The sequence below is a fragment of the Mesocricetus auratus genome, unplaced genomic scaffold (assembly GCF_017639785.1).
Source record: "Mesocricetus auratus isolate SY011 unplaced genomic scaffold, BCM_Maur_2.0 Super-Scaffold_100015, whole genome shotgun sequence".
Taxonomy (NCBI): domain Eukaryota; kingdom Metazoa; phylum Chordata; class Mammalia; order Rodentia; family Cricetidae; genus Mesocricetus; species Mesocricetus auratus.
This window is the reverse complement of record NW_024429198.1, coordinates 52,227,685-52,245,055: the sequence shown is the minus strand read 5'-3', so window position 1 is coordinate 52,245,055 and position 17,371 is coordinate 52,227,685. Positions and strand designations below refer to the sequence as shown.

Genomic DNA, 17,371 nt, shown 5'->3' with positions numbered 1-17,371 from the left:
AGAGATCTCTGTGAAGGGCAAATTAAATATGTATTTCAGGGTCATTTTTAAAAGTGACTTGGGGTTTATTTTAAGAATGGGTAGACATTGTTTTTGTGTCATTTTAAATTTCTTATTTCAATGTTTAGTTGACAACGCTATGGATTGCATTAACTTCTTTTTGTGCATGTATGCATATGTGTCACTCACATGTGCATTCGTCAGTGTGGAGAGCCAAACTGGGTACCAGGTGTCATTCTCCACCATGTTCCTTGAGGCTGGGTCCCTCCTTCAACCCAAAGATCACAGAGTGCAGCTGGTCTATATAGGGAACTTGCTTCTCCAGGTCCCACAACTCTGTCGTCCAGGTGCTGGGCTTCCAGACAGGTGTCACGCTTACCCAATATACATGAGTTCTGGGGATCCAAACTCAGGTTCTTATGCTGCTCAGCCATTCCCTCATTCCATTTAAGCTTATCTGGTTCACTTCAATTTGTTATAGTATTCACTTAGCCTAAGAGATTATGTTATTTGAGCTTTTAAAGTTTGAAATTGTGTTCAATGTTGTTGGCATATCTCTTAGAGTTTTAGAGTACTAAGATAAATATAGCAAAATACCTTTACACATCCTGAAAATCACAATGTGCTATTCTGTACCTACCCATTGACTTCTCCCACTGTCTGAAATCTTTTAGAGTCGAGCAAGGGCATCTACTTCAGCTATCCAAGTCGACGACACAGCTGTTCTTTGGTCAACATCCCTACACCATGCGTCAGCAAAGTGATTGCCCACATTGAGGATGTGGAATCCAAAATACAGGAGCATTTGAAACAAGTGGGTAGCCTACTTAACTTTGAGGGGTAATCTCTACACATATCAAGGAGTTATTGTTTAAGAACAATAGGGAATTATTTTGATATTTTTTGTAAAATTAAGATTTTTAACAGATGATTAGTTTACTATTTTAGACCCATTTTTGATTGTCCTACTTGAGAGGGTGTGATGACCTCATTAGACAGATTTTCCCCATTTGTTTTTTTAACAGGCATGCTAAGTTGTCATTTCCTTAAGCCAACATGACTAAAAGTCAAACATAATTCACATCCTGGATTGGGGAGTCCCTAAACTGCTTAAATTATAAGTAAATTTTTAGTCTAAAAGAACAGTATGCCCTTTAAAAGTGATTTATCTTCTTGCTAAATAAATATACTAGGTGTGTTCACAAAGATATAATGATTCTTTCTTGGTCATGTTAACCTGTCAAGCTATCAAATTTTGCTTTTGCTGTTCTAAATGTTCTAAAAAGAATTCCATATTAGACTCTCTGCAACTTACCATCATTTCCCTTAGGAAATACTGAAGAATCAAAAATTTATCTTACCTGTTACTAATATAATATTCTGAAAAACTAACACATTGCTCAAGCAGAGGAGTGGAATTGCTACACATCTGTCCATTTCCTTTATTTTGACCCGGGTTTGGACCTATAAAATGTTCTGCTCTAGGAAGTCTTCTCTTTTGAGATGCATTAGTTCAATGGCTAAGATCACAGGACCTGAAAAGACATGTTGTGTGACCTTAGACAGGGGTGAGGAGACTCTGACCGTGTGTTAGATCAAGTGCCAGAATAGAAAGGATCCCAGTGCACACAGCTACTCCTGTGAATAATAATATTCATTATTACTGAATAATAATGTTCAGTATTATTCTGTGACAGCACTTCTTTTGCTCAAACATCTCTCCAAATCAGAATGTACCTTAAAACAATTACAAATAATAGAAGATGGGATTCTGGGTCTGGAATAATATTTATAGAAATGGAATAGAATATTTATCAATGGGGGTGTGATAAGCATTCCACCTACATTCTACCTTTTAATTACTCACATTATTTAAAATGGTAAAAACATATCTGTAGATGACTTGCAAACTATTATTATAGGTACTCTTTGTTGAAATCTTAATGTAAGCCACACAACATATTTTGCTGTATTATGTCTCTTCAATGCATAGACTACTTTTCAATGTTTTTGTGTAGTGACACATGGTAAATTATAATTTAAAATAATTCATCGTTTTGTTCAACCAAAAGACTATTTGTTGTCATCATGTGACAGAACACCTGAGCACAAAACTTAAAACAAAAATAATTTCCTTGACTCACACTTTGGGGAATATTCTTTGTGACGGCCACATAGGAAAAGCAGGGAATTCCATAGTGGCAGGAGTATACACCTGGCATCACCACTTCACATCTTGGTGGAATAGGAAGCAGAGACTCAGTAGGAAGTTTGACTGGGTCTGCTTCCTTTGGAGAGCTCCTATCTCCTAAGGACATCTGGGGGTTTAAACATACAGCCCATCAGAGACATTGTAAGTTCAAGACATAGAAACCTTAGAAAACACTCCTTCAGAATGGATGTTTGGTTATGTTCTCCATTTTATTTCGCTATTTTATTTCTCCACAGGGTAGGGACTGTGACAATCTGTCAACTATGGGATCAAAATTCATGAATGTTGACGTACTCCCAATTCAAACGGAAAAAGTTGACTTTTCATCTAATATTTCAGATACTCTTTAATCCCAAAACTTCACATTTACTGACTGATTCTCCAATAACTCTTTGAATCTTAGAGTTATATCATTCTGTTTTTATGTTTTACTTAAAACCTGTGAATCTTCAAAAATCTCACATAGCTATCACTTCCTTTCTGTCTTTTGCATTTGCCTTAATCAATGTCATGAAGTGCGCATGAACTGCTACATATGTTTCCACACATTTGTCTGTTCCACCGACCTTGTAAAATGACAAAATGCCAATGGCAAACCTCTTTGGTGACTCCAAGTTCCATGTATATGCCTGGAATAATGAGCAGTACTGGAGAGCATTCTGGAATTTTATAATACTTCATAATAATCCATTTCACATGATCAAGGTTAACCCCAATGGTGTCTTTAAAGATATTCTGATACTGTTCTGATTGTCAAAGCAATCTGTGCTGGTAACTACAGTCCTCCTCTCGGTTCAAAGTTTCATGTTTTCCTCTTGTCCCATTCATTCTAATGAAAGTTGTAACAAAATGCCTTCAAGTGTGGTTATCTCACCCAAAGACATTGTTGAATGTCACAAATAGTAGCTCTTGCCCCCTAGAAGAGTTTCTTCTCCAGCTGTGGCAAGAGCCTTGATGGAGCCCATCATCTCTTCTGTGAGGATTCTGTCTGTTAGTTACATCTCCTCACCATCCCGTCTTCAAAATGTTCTTATTTTCTCAAATCACCCCTGTCCACATTTGAAATAAACACCCTTTTGTTTTGAAACAGAGTCAAATTATGTAACCCTGACTGGCCTGGAACGTGTTACTTATATCAGGCTGTCCTCGAAGTCATAGTGATCTATCTGCCTTCCTCTACCTCCTTAGTACTGGGTTTAACATTGTGTGCCACAGCATGCAGCCATCTTCTTGTAAAGAACATAGCTATCCTGTACCCAAATATTTATTCGTTTCTCCTCCCATTGTAAAAGTAAGCATCCTATCATATGTCCAACCACTTACCACCCCTTGGCTATGCACAGGTTTTTGCGACCTGAATTTAGTTTATACTTTCTTAAGCTTTGTGTTTAGCATCCTTTGGTAGCATACTAAGATCAAATGACTCTCTGCATCTATTACTATGTGGCAAGTGTTTGGGGATAAGAAGCATTTGGATGATTAAGATTTAGAAGGACAAGTTATTTTTTTTAATCGTGTAATAATGAAAAGGAGTGGGCTTGAGATGCACATACACATTTCGTGAAATAACAGAGTACAATGTGACCAATTTTATGAAGTGAAGAACTGAATTTTGTCAGTTAGTTAATATTTAAGTGGATTTTAAGTGAAATCCATCATTTGTCTTTTGAGGTGTAAAATGTCTTTTGAGGTTTAAATTTTGATTTTTATTGAGCTCTTTTGTTTTGACAGTTTGAAGCTTCTTTTGAAGAATGGTAAGAAACTTCAATTATTCCTTTATTTTTCCTTAATATGTTGAACTTTTGGTAATCTGCAGTTCACCAGTTTTATTTAAGAAAGAATGGAAAACCGAAAACAGTATTTCACATGTTAGGTATTAAAGATTGGGGAAGGAACTGGAGGAGTTGTAGGGGAGAGAACAATAGATGGATGAAATAGAGAACTTATGTGAAAGTGGACATGTCAGAATTCTAGAATCTAGCAAAAACTGACATCAACCAGGGCAAAAAACCCTAAAGAAGCAGCTCATTGAGCTAGAGCGTCAACACAGTAAATTGCCTGCTCTCCATCTCCTGCACCAATGGTAGCCATGATGAGAGCATTCCCTACGGGTGCTGTGCATTCTTGGTGCCAGAAATATGAGGTTTTATTTCCAACAGTTTCCACTGGAAGGTTTTGACCTGCCTATTAATTCTTATCGCAGGGCTTAGGAAGCTTCTAGGTAGTGTATTCTGTGCTTGCCACAGCTGCCTAGGTGACGAATCATAACTGAAGCAAGCCACAGATAGATAAATTGCCTGGGAAGAAAAAGGATAGGAAGAGAGATGCTTGTGAAGAGGAAAAACCCAAAGTGCCAAATAAACTTGAGGAACACAGCAAACCCATTGTAAATCCCTGCTACTGCTACACACAGGAATATGAGGGTAGAGAAATAGGGGAGGAAGGATATATTATAGAAACTCTATTTTTTTGAGAAGCATCTAAATTTTGGCTAAATATATGGACCTATACTTTATTAAATTCAGTGAATTTATCTATTGAGTTTAATAAAGTAGAATTCAAACTCAAATAGAATAAAATCAAAAGGGATTGATACTAGCAAACATATTAGCCAACTACTTTAAATTCCAGGAAAAAAAGAGACAATTAAACATCAAGGAATAAGGGACCTGCCAGGTATGAGAAATTCTTAATCAGATTAGGAGTCAGCTTGTCACCTGAATCTTTGGAGGCCTGAGCCTATGTCATTCAAGATTCATTCAGTCTCATATAAGTGTCTTTAAACAATAAAGAAGAAATATAGATATTACCAATTTAAAAAATAACTAAAAGGTGTACATCACTAATAGACCTGTCCCCTAAGAAATATTTAGGGAGATCTTTTGGGCTGAAGCAAAAGGACAGTAGATAGCTTAACCAAAGGCCATATTAAGAAACAATGAAAAATAATAAAGACTACAAAGATACATATAGAATTCAGTATCATCTGGGACTCTTAATTGCTTTCATATGTTGCTTAAAGGACAAGTGAATAAAACTCAGAATTATGGATGATTTTTTACTGAGCACAAAGTAGGTAATTTCACTGTTTGTGGTAATGATAAAATATAATAAGGACAAAGGTGTAACAGAGCATACTGAGCCAGTATGATACTGTTGAAATAGCAACTTTTTAAATGAAAATGTAAGTTTTATTAAGTTAAATGTTATATGTTACCTTCAAGACAATGACTAAGAAACATCCTTAAAATTATATCAGAAAAATGGAAAAAACAAACAATACATAAAAAATAAATAATCACAAAATAAAGTAGTTATAGAGGAACTGAGAAGTAAGATATTATTGATATAGAAAAGTAGTTGTATAATAGTATAAACAAACCCTTTGTTTTGAGTGGTTGACATATGAAAATTAAAAGATGAAGGTAGTAGAATGGATAAAAACACTCGATTCTGTTCATTTCTAGAGCCGAACAAACTACCATAGGTGACCGAGAAGACAAGAAAAACTAAACTGACATATAAGAATTAAGGGAATAGTATCAGTAATCAAAAGTCTTGTCAGAGCATAGCAATAAAATGATTCCTAATGACATATTGCTATATGTATAAATTGGTGCCTTGTTCAACTGCAATCAGTTAAACTTCTTGCCGTAGATGGGAATTGACACCAAGTCTCACAATTGCATAGTGTACAGAAAGCCAGAGACCGTGGGACACTCAATCCTAAGTGGGATGACTTCATCAAAGCCCTCTCCTCAAAATGCAAGGATCTACAGAGAAGAGGAAGCAGAAAGATTGTAATAACCAGGGGCATGGATGACTCCAATGAAACCATGTCTTCCAGACACAACAGGGATGATGTACATATGAACTCCCAGAGACTGTGGAAGGATGCAAAAGACTTGCACAGGTTCAATCCAGATGGAGTCACAGCACTCAAAGGGGGGAAGTAGACATGCGACTCCCAACCAAGAAGCTATTTGCAATTGATATCTGCTGGCAAAGTGAAAATCAGTTTTCTTCAGTATGTCACTGGGCATATCAACTTCAGGGCAGAATCCATGCCCTGGAGTAGTTGGGCAACACATAATTAATTTCATGTTTGTTTGTTTGTTTGTTTGTTTTGTGGGCCTTTGTTTCCTTCAGTATTTTTTGTCATTATTGGTTAATTGTTTTCATTTTCAATTTGTGTGTGGTGTGTGCTCGCATGTGCACACAAATATGCACATACATTCATTTAAAAATAGAGAGAAAGATAACATAAAAGTTCAGTGGGCAAGGAAATGGATAAAAATTTTAATTAGAATAAAAAACCCTTAGCCGGGTAGAATTATCACATTCTTTAACCCAAATACCAGGGAGGCAGAGGCTAGATGACAGTCAGCTAGCTGGTAGTAAGCTTAAGCTATACATTAAGACCCTCATTCATAGGATTGAATACAGATCAAGCACCAGAGCGACCTTGAGTGATCTAAAGGGATAACACCAATTGGCAAGCTAAGCAATAGTGGAGAGACCACCTCGAATGCCCATTCCTGATAATGAACTTGATGTCTATAACCATCCGGGAGCCTTCATCCTGTGACTGATGGAAGCAGAGGCAAACACACAATTAATCACTGAACTGAACCCAAGGAACCCAGTGACAGAGAGAGAGGAGTGATGAGCAAATTGGCAAAGAATGGGCTGGCAAAACCAGCAGAGACAGCTGATCTGAACAGGGGAGAGCTCTTGGACCCCAGACCGACAGTGGGGAGGCCAGCATGGGACTGATCTGGACCCCCCCAAATGTGAGTGTCAGCGAGAAGGCATGGGCAACCTATGGGGCCCTGAGCTGTGGATCAGTGTCTATCCCTGGTATACAAACAGTCTTCGTGTGCCTATAGCACAAAGAGGGATGCTCTCTCAGCCTGGACTCTTAGGGAAATGCCTGGACCCTACCCAGAGTAAAATGACAGACTCTAGATATCCCCTATGTAGAAGGATTTGGCAATAGGGTGGGAGGGTGGGAGGAAGGGGAGTGCAGGAGGAGGGGAGGGAGAGGGATCTGGGATTGACTTGTAAAACAAGCTATTTAAAATTAAAATAAAAAATGATAAAAAAGACCCTCATTCAAACAAAAAAATAAGCAAAACAAACCAAAGAAATCCCAAGCAAATCAAAAAACTACCATGGTAGCAAAGAAAAGTAAATTCTATTAAGTATTGAAATAAAAATTTCTATCATCCTTTCTCATTCATGTTCCTTAAAAAAAGAGAGAGAGGTGGAATTACTTCCCAACTTACTCTATGATGCCACTTTTGTTTTTGTACCAAAAGCAAATAAAGAAATTGGATGAAAATTACAGATTTATGTTTGTTTGAATGCCCTAGTCAAAATCTTTAATGAAATTTCATCAATCTATGATTGAATCCAGCATCCTGTTTATAGAGTGACACATCATGATCAAGTTGGATTTTCCTGAGAATAGCAATGATAATTTGGTATACAAAAGTGGATCCATGCAATAGTCCATATAATTTAAATGTGGAGAAAATCCTCCTTGAACCTAATGAGAAAAATGTGTGAGAAGAGCATTTTTTCTCATAACAAAAACACTTTAAAAAGTAGAATTCTAATAGCAATACCTAAACAAAAGAATTCATTTCTGAAAGCCTTTGGTGCACACTAACTTGTAACAATTGAGAACTTTAAACTAAATTCAGATGCACGTCAAGGACATCAGTTCTCTTCTATTCCACACTGGATTCCTCCTAGAATGCTATCAATGACAAATGATACAGACACTTAAAATCAGTTTGTCAGTTCCTGAAGAAGTAGAATCCTGAATGATCCCAGGAGCCAACCATTTGTACTCTAAAATATACATCCCCAAAGTATTTGAAACAGGCATTCAAGTGAAAATTTAAATACAAATGTTCAAAGCACCAGTCTTCACAATAACTAAGAGGAGAAAAAAAATCTGTCAGTGAATTAAAACAGTGTGTTTTATCTATACAATGATATATTTTATGCCATAAAAGGAAATGAATTTCTAATAAATTATAATACAATATAGACAAGCATCATATATATTTACATATAATATACATATAATATATGTGGGTAATATATATACATATATATATGTATATGGATTTTATATGGGCCTTATATGAAATATTCATTATAGCTACATCCATATAGACATAAAGCAGATAAAGACCAGTCTGAGAGAGAGAAGAGACTGCCTAATGAAATTAGTTATCTGTAATTTTATTTTAAAAGTGCTATAAAAATTAATTATTATTTGAGTTAGAAATAAAACAAAATCCATAAGAGAACACATAAGACTACAGCTAGCCTTGTGTGGTAGGGCAATCTTCTAATCCTGTCACTCAGAGGTAGAGGCAGGAAGATCACTGTGAATTTGAGGCCATCCTGATCTACACAGAGTTCCAGGAAAACCGGGCCTATACAGAGGGCCCCCCAAAAAACAAGAAAACGAACAAAGCCAACAAATAAAACCTTAAAACTATAGCTAATAGTGTATGATAACTTGCCCCAACATGCAGTGAAGATCGCAAGCCAAAAAGGAAAATCATTATTTAATCATTGATTTGGGGGCCATTGTCTTTTATTATCTAAAAAATCAAACAAAAAAATTTACAGTTTTCAAGAAAAGTATTTTGAAATAAAAAAGGAAAGCAAAAAGGAAAGAATATAATGAGTTTATTACATGAAAAAAGACTTTTAAAAATACATTTAAAAAATAATAATAGGGAACCATTGCAAATACCAATGATATTAAGAAGTGTGGAAAATTATATGCAACAAAGTGACATGTGAAAATTGATGGTGAGTTTTATGAAGGCTAAAATAATATCACAATATTACATGTGGTCTCCAAGATAATAACTGAACATGAAAATAGTTCTTTTTATAAGATATAATGATATTTGGTATGCATAAAGTTTTCATTAATTTTAATGATACTTTAATAAAGATAAATGATTTAGTAAAAGTTTAAAAACATACCCATTGATGCTGATTTATGTTAAATATTAATCAGTAAAAACATAAAACTTTTAAGATACATGAAGACTGGGATCCTTGCATCAGACTAGGGAAATACTAATGATAAGAAGTGACATGTTAGTCAGACTGTGACCTCAGGAAGAAGATTGCTGTAGAAAGGAAGTGACATTTTATCTGGCTGCTTTCCAAAACTCTTGCTGTCTGAAATTGTTTCCTTTACCCTTTGTAGTTTATATTGGCTTCTGAGAACTCACTACTCTGAAAACAAAAAAATTATCTCATCCAACCTATGTCTTGGAACCAGAGAGGTGATTGAATGGTTTACAGGACACACTGCTCATACAGAGGACCCTAGCTCAGTTCCCAGCACCTACATCAGGCAGATCACAAACTCTGAACTCTGATGTATATCTGATGACCTCTTCTGGTAGACAAGCATCCACACATATGTACAGAACACACGTGCACGCACACACGAACACACACACATACACACACACACAAACACTCATGAACATGATTTATACATTTAGCTCCATCTTATAAAATTTCTAGACATTTGTAATTGCTTTAAATTTTTTATTAATTTAAGTATAAATACCCCTGGATAATAGAATTTCTTAATACTGTTCTACTATTTAGTAGAGTTACCATGTAAATGACATTTAACATTCCACACAAATGCTTTACCAAATTTTATTTAACTAACTTTGAAAGCATCTGTTGCTTACAAATTGATACTGTCTTCCTCATTATTTATGTGTAGGACTTCTACCACAAAAGATGAAAAAGAAGACAAAGATGTGAGTGTCACTTCCCCAGAGAAAGAAGTCCACCCAGAAAAAGCAAGGGGTAAATTTGCTTTTCATACTGAGAGATGCATAATTATTTACAGGTCATTGACCTTTTGTTTAATGTAGTTCTAATACCCACAATTGTTGTTTTATGAGTTTTGGGGATGTTGATTAGAGAAAAGAGCCAGCTATACCATTCTAGGAAGTGTGTCCTCAAATTGATTTATTGCTAATAGTTTTTGTACCCAGCGCTGGCCTAAGTCATAGTGTACAGTTCAAGGAACTAGTTACAGTTGAGAATTATTGATAACACTTTCTGTGGTGATCAAGGTGTTGTCTGTCTTTCTCTCCAGAAGGGCAGGTATTACCCACAGAGAGCTACCAATCAGTTGGCATGTGACCAATAAGACTGAGAAACTTAATTTTTTTGTGTCTGTGTTTAATATTTTTTATTTAAATTTTTACACATGCTACTCCCAGTTCCTTCTCCCTTCCCTCATACCCCAGCCCCCCCAATTCATCCAAACCTCACTTCATCCCTGCTCTACTCCCCAGGGAAGGTAAGGCCTTCCATGAGCTATTTTTACTCTGTCATATCATCCCCCATGTGTCCAGGCTGAGAGTGCATCCCTCCATGTGGAATGGGCTCCCAAAGTCGATTTGTATGCCAGGAATAAATACTGATCTACTGCCCAAAGTCCCATAGATTGCCCACGCCTCTTCTCTGACACCCAGGTTTGGGGGGGTCTGGATCAGTCCCATGCTGGCCTCTCAATCATCAGTCTGGGGTCCATGTGTTCCCCCTTGTTAGGTCAGCTGCCTCTGTTTCACCAGTCGTGTCTTGATTCCTTTGTTAATCCCTCCTGTTTGCAACTGGAACTATAAATATCAGTGGTTCAGTGGCTTCCATATGATTAGAATTACCACAACCTAATTAAAATAGTTGCAAATTTTAAATATTGGCTTAAAGTTATTATTAATATTATTTCAACATTTATAAATATATTCTTGAGATTATGTTAAGTTTCTCATCTTTGCCTGTCACAAAAAATTTACAAATGTCTTTACTGGAGGAAAACTGAAAAACTCGGAACTTTTCATTAAAAGGAAAGAAATGTTGTTTTTCAAAGCATCACTTATTCTGATGCTCTGTTTTGACTGGTTTTATTTATTTATTTGTTTGTTTATTTTCTATATTAATGTCTACAGAGAAGATAATGAATTAATCGTCATTTTTATCCACACAGATGATTAATTCATTGATGGCCACAGTGATAGCAAAAGTACCATGCATAACATCCGTCAGAAATATGCACATACAAGACTAAGGCACACTGTGATAATAGGAGGATAATGGCTTGCTGAAAGTGTTTGTATTAAAAAGTGCAAGTCATTATTCACAGATACACTGAGTTGATTGGGGGGACAATTAAATAGATAGATCAGAGGCACTGCAAATTACTTAAATATATAGTGTTTATTTGCATGCTGTTAAAGAGAGAGTGAAAGGTAATTTGTAAAATCAGAACAAACAATTTTGGTAAAACATATGTGACTCCAGTAAATTAAAGAGCTGTGATTATCAGTGACATGCATACCTTTGTGCATTTTAGACTGAAGACTTAGGGAAACTTTAATCATGGAGAGATTCACAAATTGTCAATGTTCCATTAATATTTTCTTTAACAATTCATTTAATAAAGTACCCAGGATGAAAGTAAACAATGGTTTCAAAGAGACCAGATAAAGCTGCAGACCAGAGAAAGTTACTGCTCACATTAAAATTAATTCTTTTAAGGATACATGTCAATGGCTTTGACTAGCCTTCTAGGATAGGAGAGACTGCAACAGCCCGGTTATCTTTACAACTATTATGTGGCCATTTCTAACGCTGCCATCTGGCAGAAAAATCGTTGTCTTTATTATCCAAAAGAAAAAGAGATTCAGCCGTCACTTATTTCTTTTTCTGCTGCCTCCCCTCCATGGTGTCCTTTCCTTTCTTGACACTGTGCTTATGGACTCTTGTCACGTCGCATGTTGGCAACAGTCAGCCATTACAGCCACAAATACCAGCAGAATAGGGCTCTCATCTGTCTTCTTTACCTGGTTCTCACTAGAGAAAAACGTATTATTGTTGTTGGAGAAAATAATAAGCTTTGTTCACATTTTGTTCTCTAGCAGATGAATGAATACTTCTGGTAATATTTTGTTAACATTAAGCCGTATTATTCCAGAGCTATGAACCAGGGATCACAGCGTTTCTCATTAACAGAGTTAATTAAGGCTGAATAAATAGAATTTGGAAATTTCTGATGAATTCCTGCCAAGGCTAGGGGAGAAGTTATTAAATGATAAAGCTGAAGCCTGTCAATGCCTTATTTCCCAGGAAGTGAGTGGTTTTCAGTATTGATTTAAGTTGCTCATTGAGGTTTGTGTCCTTAAAGACTGGGAAGAACTATGGCCACAATTTAAAGATAAAGTGGCTTGTGTTGTGGTTTTCTTTCCAGTGCAGAAATTCTCTTGAAGATACTGGTTGAGGCTTTTCACATTCTTTTTATACATGTTCACACAAAATTCTGTCTCCAAAGAACATGACATTATTTTTGTATTCTCCTCATAATTAGGTTATATGTTTTAAGTTCCTTTTGTTCATTTTCAAGGCAAATCTCTCATCCTGCAAATCACACTGCCCCTGAGCCTTCAGGAATCTTGCAAGATCTGGCTCTCACATGCTCATATTACTGGCCTGGGTTATCATGCCTGGCTCTGTTTGACAGTACAAATGATCTTCTAAAGATTAATTAACTTTGCTAATGTTCTTCTCTTAAACAAGTAAATATTTGGAAGGATACTCCATGAGAGACCGGTGTTCTGTCACACTGCCTCTGGCTGATTGATTAACATGAATGTGTGTTCCTAATTTAAGACAAGAAGTGTCCAGAGCTGAAGAAGAAAATGGAGACACTGCTATCAGAGGCCATTCACCTCATTAAAAGTCTGGAAACTGACAGGGCAGACGCCGAACAAGCGTTAAAACAACAAAAGTCAAGAAAGAAAAGGATTAGCATGAAAATTGACTCTTGGTCCATTTGGAAACAGCAAGAACTCCCCACAGCTGTGCAGAAAGGTAATACAAGGGTTTTTGCTCTGCCAGTCCGTGTTAGGGTAGCAGACAGGGTGACCCACCGCTCTGTGTACACAATTTACTCTTACATGTGGCTTATAAACTAGGGCGTAATTGAAATACAGTATTAAAGATTGTAATGAAGTGAGGGACGCAAGTGGGTGCTGTCATGAGCAAACCTTGACTGCGGACTTTTAAGCAAATTGAAACCCTGTTCATTAACATACCTTGGGGATAGACAAATACTTGATATTTATTACTTACCATTGTGACAGTATGACAGTTGTTAAAACTGACTGCACATTTAGTATCATTAGCCACGTTTTACCATGTAGAAATATTCAGATTTATGAATGACATGTTGGGATTGACACACATCTACTTTTGAGAACTTAGAAATAAATTCAGTTTGAAAGGAACTCCTAGACGGAAGGCAACCTTAACATGTTTACTAGAGTAACTTGGGTAATAACTGGTTAAGAAAATGCTGGCTTTCAGAAAGAAAGCTAGCGTAGAATATCACAATCTAAAGATGCTGGCTGCTGTGTCTGCAGATCCCGTGTCACCAAACCCTTCCTCACCAAAGTTTCATCAGACACTAGAAACCTGAGGCAAAATTTTGAGTTAAGGAGTCATTGGCTTTGAAGTAAGTTTAAAAAAATAGGATACTCATAAAATCTTGTTTCACATGTCAATCCCAGCTCTCTCTCCCTCCCCTACTCCCCCGCCCTCCCCACCAGGTCCCCCAGTTCCCCACCCAATCTCCACTCCGATGCTCAGAGATGGTGAGGCCCTCCATGGTGGATCTCCAGTGACTGTCATTTCATCCAGGGCAGGGCCTAGTCCTTCCCCCCAAGAGTCCCAGCTGAGAGAGCCTCCCTTATTGTGGCATGGACACTCAAAGTCTATTTGTATGCCAGGAATAAATACTACCCAAGGCCCCATAGATTACTTAGGCCTCCTCACTGACACCTAAATTCAGGGGGTATGGGTCAGTCCCATACTTTCCACACAGCCATCAATCTGGGGTCCAAGATCTGCCCCTTGTTCAGGTCAACTGTTTCTGTGGGTTAAACAAGCCCTGTCTTAATTCCTTTGCCCATCAGTTCTCTCTTTCTGACACTGGATTCTAGGAGTTCCGTTCAGTGTTTGTCTGTGAGTATCTGCCTCTGCTTTCATCAGCAACTGTTTTTAGATTCTTAAAGCTTCTTGTATAATAAAAAAGCACCTTACGATCTTTTTAGCAGTTGTAAGTAGGATGTTTGTCAGAACAAACATTCTATAATACTAGGTAACCCATCTGCTGTTTTCTCAGATCTTTTTTAAGGACTCCTACAGTCTAGTCTCCTCCCCCTTATTGCATGTGTTTTGTTTCATCTCTCTGAAAGCTAATTCCCAATGGCTGTGCTAAAGACACTTCTATGGTCTAACTTCCGTTTGGGTCAGCCAATGAGAATCCATGCAGGACACCATGAAGAGGCCATTGAGAAGTATGGCACAGGGATATTAGTAGCCCTGGTCCCTTCCTCTCTGTCAGGTCATAAGCCAGTTTCAACTCGCCCCTGAGAGAAATACAACTCTTGTTACCTGACATCTAGTGCTATCTAAGAAAGCATTTATCTTTTCTATCAAAAAAGATAATCAGAAATGTCTTCTAACATAAATCGGGTGTTATATGATCCCATAAACTATAAATTGGGTTGTTTAGCTTTGTTCTCTTGTAAAACAAAGTGACACATACATTTTATCATACACCGCAGGCATTTGGAGGCACAAATGAATAAGATCCTCTGCTGACTCTCCTGGTGCTTCCCATGCCTGCTCTTACCAGCTCCCTGTCATTCACACATCTGTGCTTGTGGATCCCCAACTACTTCCCTGTGGCTCCTCCAGGGAAGAGGGAGAAATAGACAGACAAGGCACATGTGGGAAGTGGCAAAGGGGAAGGGACCCACTCAAAGGATGGCAGGTATGAGTGTGAGAAATTCAACACAGTGTAAAATATGCAACTTAGAAGACAGGCAATGTAAAATGCCTACTTAAAAAGACAGACATGGAAACAAGAGTATGGGAAACCGAGGCAGCAAGCATAGAGCCTGAACAGGACTACACCAGGTCCTTTGCATTTATATTATGACTTCAGTTTAGTGTTTTCATAGTATTCCTAAGTGGTTTCTGATTCATGGGTGCTTGCTTGACTTCTCCAACTCCAATGTGATAGTTTTTGTGTTATCTTATTTTTATTTTATCTTACTGGTTTGTATTTTATTATTATCCTTTAGAAACCTGTTTTCTAATGAAACACAGAGAGTAGATTTGGATGGGGAGGAAGTATGAAGGAATTGGGAGGATGAAAAAGCATAATCAGGATATATTATGTGAGTAAAGAATTTATTTTCAATTAAAGGAAAGATTTAATTTGAAAAATTTTAAAAAGCAAAAAAAAAAAATAGACATGGACCCCTGATGGAGTAAAGACAACCCACTTTCCTCTTCCTCTTCATCTTCTTCTCCTTCTCCTTCTCCTTCTCCTTCTCCTTCTCCTTCTCCTTCTCCTTCTCCTTCTCCTTCTTCTTCTTCTTCTTCTTCTTCTTCTTCTTCTTCTTCTTCTTCTTCTTCTTCTTCTTCTTCTTCTCCTCCTCCTCCTCCTCCTCCTCCTCCTCCTTCTTTCCTCTTTCTCTTTTCCTCCTCCTGCTCCTGTTTACCCTGTCCTTGATCCTCTTCTCCCTTCTTAGTTTTACAGTATAGTCGAGGTAGTTCTAAGTTTCTCATCTTCCTCCCTCATCCTCTGTCATACTGGACTCCAGGTGTACACTGCCACATCCAGCCTGTGCCTATGGTTATTGATAATGACACCATTCAGAATATGTGTCTGAGAATAATATTTCACTCTCTGTGAAAGTTTATGGAAAGAGGAGGATCAGTAAGTAGACAGATAAACAAAATATTTCTCTAGACATTAGCAGAAAGACTTTGACTCAATACCTAGAAATGCTTCAATATGAAATATGCATGGGCATAAAACATAACACTGCTTTTGTGAATGCAATTGCAAATGTCCATGAAATTACAAAAGAAAAGCAGAGACCACAACTAATATAAGAAGTTACTTCAAACTATAAAACAAAGTTAGAGGGAATTAATATAAATACGAAAAACATACAGGTCTAACACATGCAACGAGGATTCAAGAATGATAAACAAAGTTATCAACAGACAACATGAAAAATGGTATTTTATTTTACGTTATTTAAAAAATCAATTTTGTTTTATTTCAACAGTGCAAGATGACTTTAGTATTCAGAAGTTGCAATGGGAATAATGTAGGAGACCAATCAGCTAGTATTCTTGTAATTGTATAAGTTCATAATATATAAAGTAATTAGAAGTGATTTCAATGTGTAAAGTTTCAAACATCAAAACAGATGTTATTTATCAATTTTTTTTAAATTTAGAGTGTCTTTTCATTGCTGCTTTCTGCCTATGGACCTTGCTTGTTGTCAGGTTATTATACACATGTATACACACACATTACTATATATATATATGTATATATATATGCTTCTTATTCTAGTTGCTAAATTATTCTTTTAAACATCTTTGTACTCATTCATTCATTCATTCATAACAGGATTGCATGTATTCCAGGCTGGCCTTTAAGTCCTATGTAGCTAAAGATCACCTTGATGTTCCTGCCTTCACCTCCCCAGTGAAAGTATAGGTATGCCCAACCTCACCAGGCCTGTCAGTGCTAGGGATTTAACTCAGAACTTTATATACCAAACATCCCTCTTTGAACTGAGCTGTATCCCCGAGACAGGAGAAATTCATTTATATTTTAATTTTAGGTAAATAAGCTATTCTACCCTTTATTTTAGGTAAACCAATCCCATCCTTTATAATAATTTTATATTTATTTACCTAAGTGGAACACACCTAAATAAGAATAACCCATTTATTTTGACCTTTGTAATTCCAATTTTGTCTTTTTACTTTTATATAGTTCTGGAAGGTGTCTGCTTTTTTCAATTTTAGTTTCATTTTAGCACAATTACATAAAATGCTTATACATATATATATATGAACACAATTATACATATATATATAATGATCAGTGTGGTGGTTGTAATAAATTGGATTTAGACCAAAGATTATCAATTGATAAAGCATGTTTTGATCCTTATGGTGATGAGTGAAGAAAACCCTTCATGAGACTCACAG

At 36.7% G+C, this 17,371-nt stretch overlaps 1 protein-coding gene across 1 annotated transcript in view; it reads left to right on the top strand.

Annotated features, from left to right (window-relative positions):
- Ccdc178 (coiled-coil domain containing 178) overlaps positions 1-17,371 on the top strand; it is a 388,724-nt gene that overhangs the window by 70,563 nt on the left and 300,790 nt on the right. The window contains exons 7-10 of the mRNA XM_040757896.1: positions 675-814; positions 3,944-3,966; positions 9,999-10,084; positions 12,953-13,153. Coding sequence (XP_040613830.1) covers positions 675-814; positions 3,944-3,966; positions 9,999-10,084; positions 12,953-13,153 — 450 coding nt within the window. The remainder of the gene's footprint in view (positions 1-674; positions 815-3,943; positions 3,967-9,998; positions 10,085-12,952; positions 13,154-17,371) is intronic.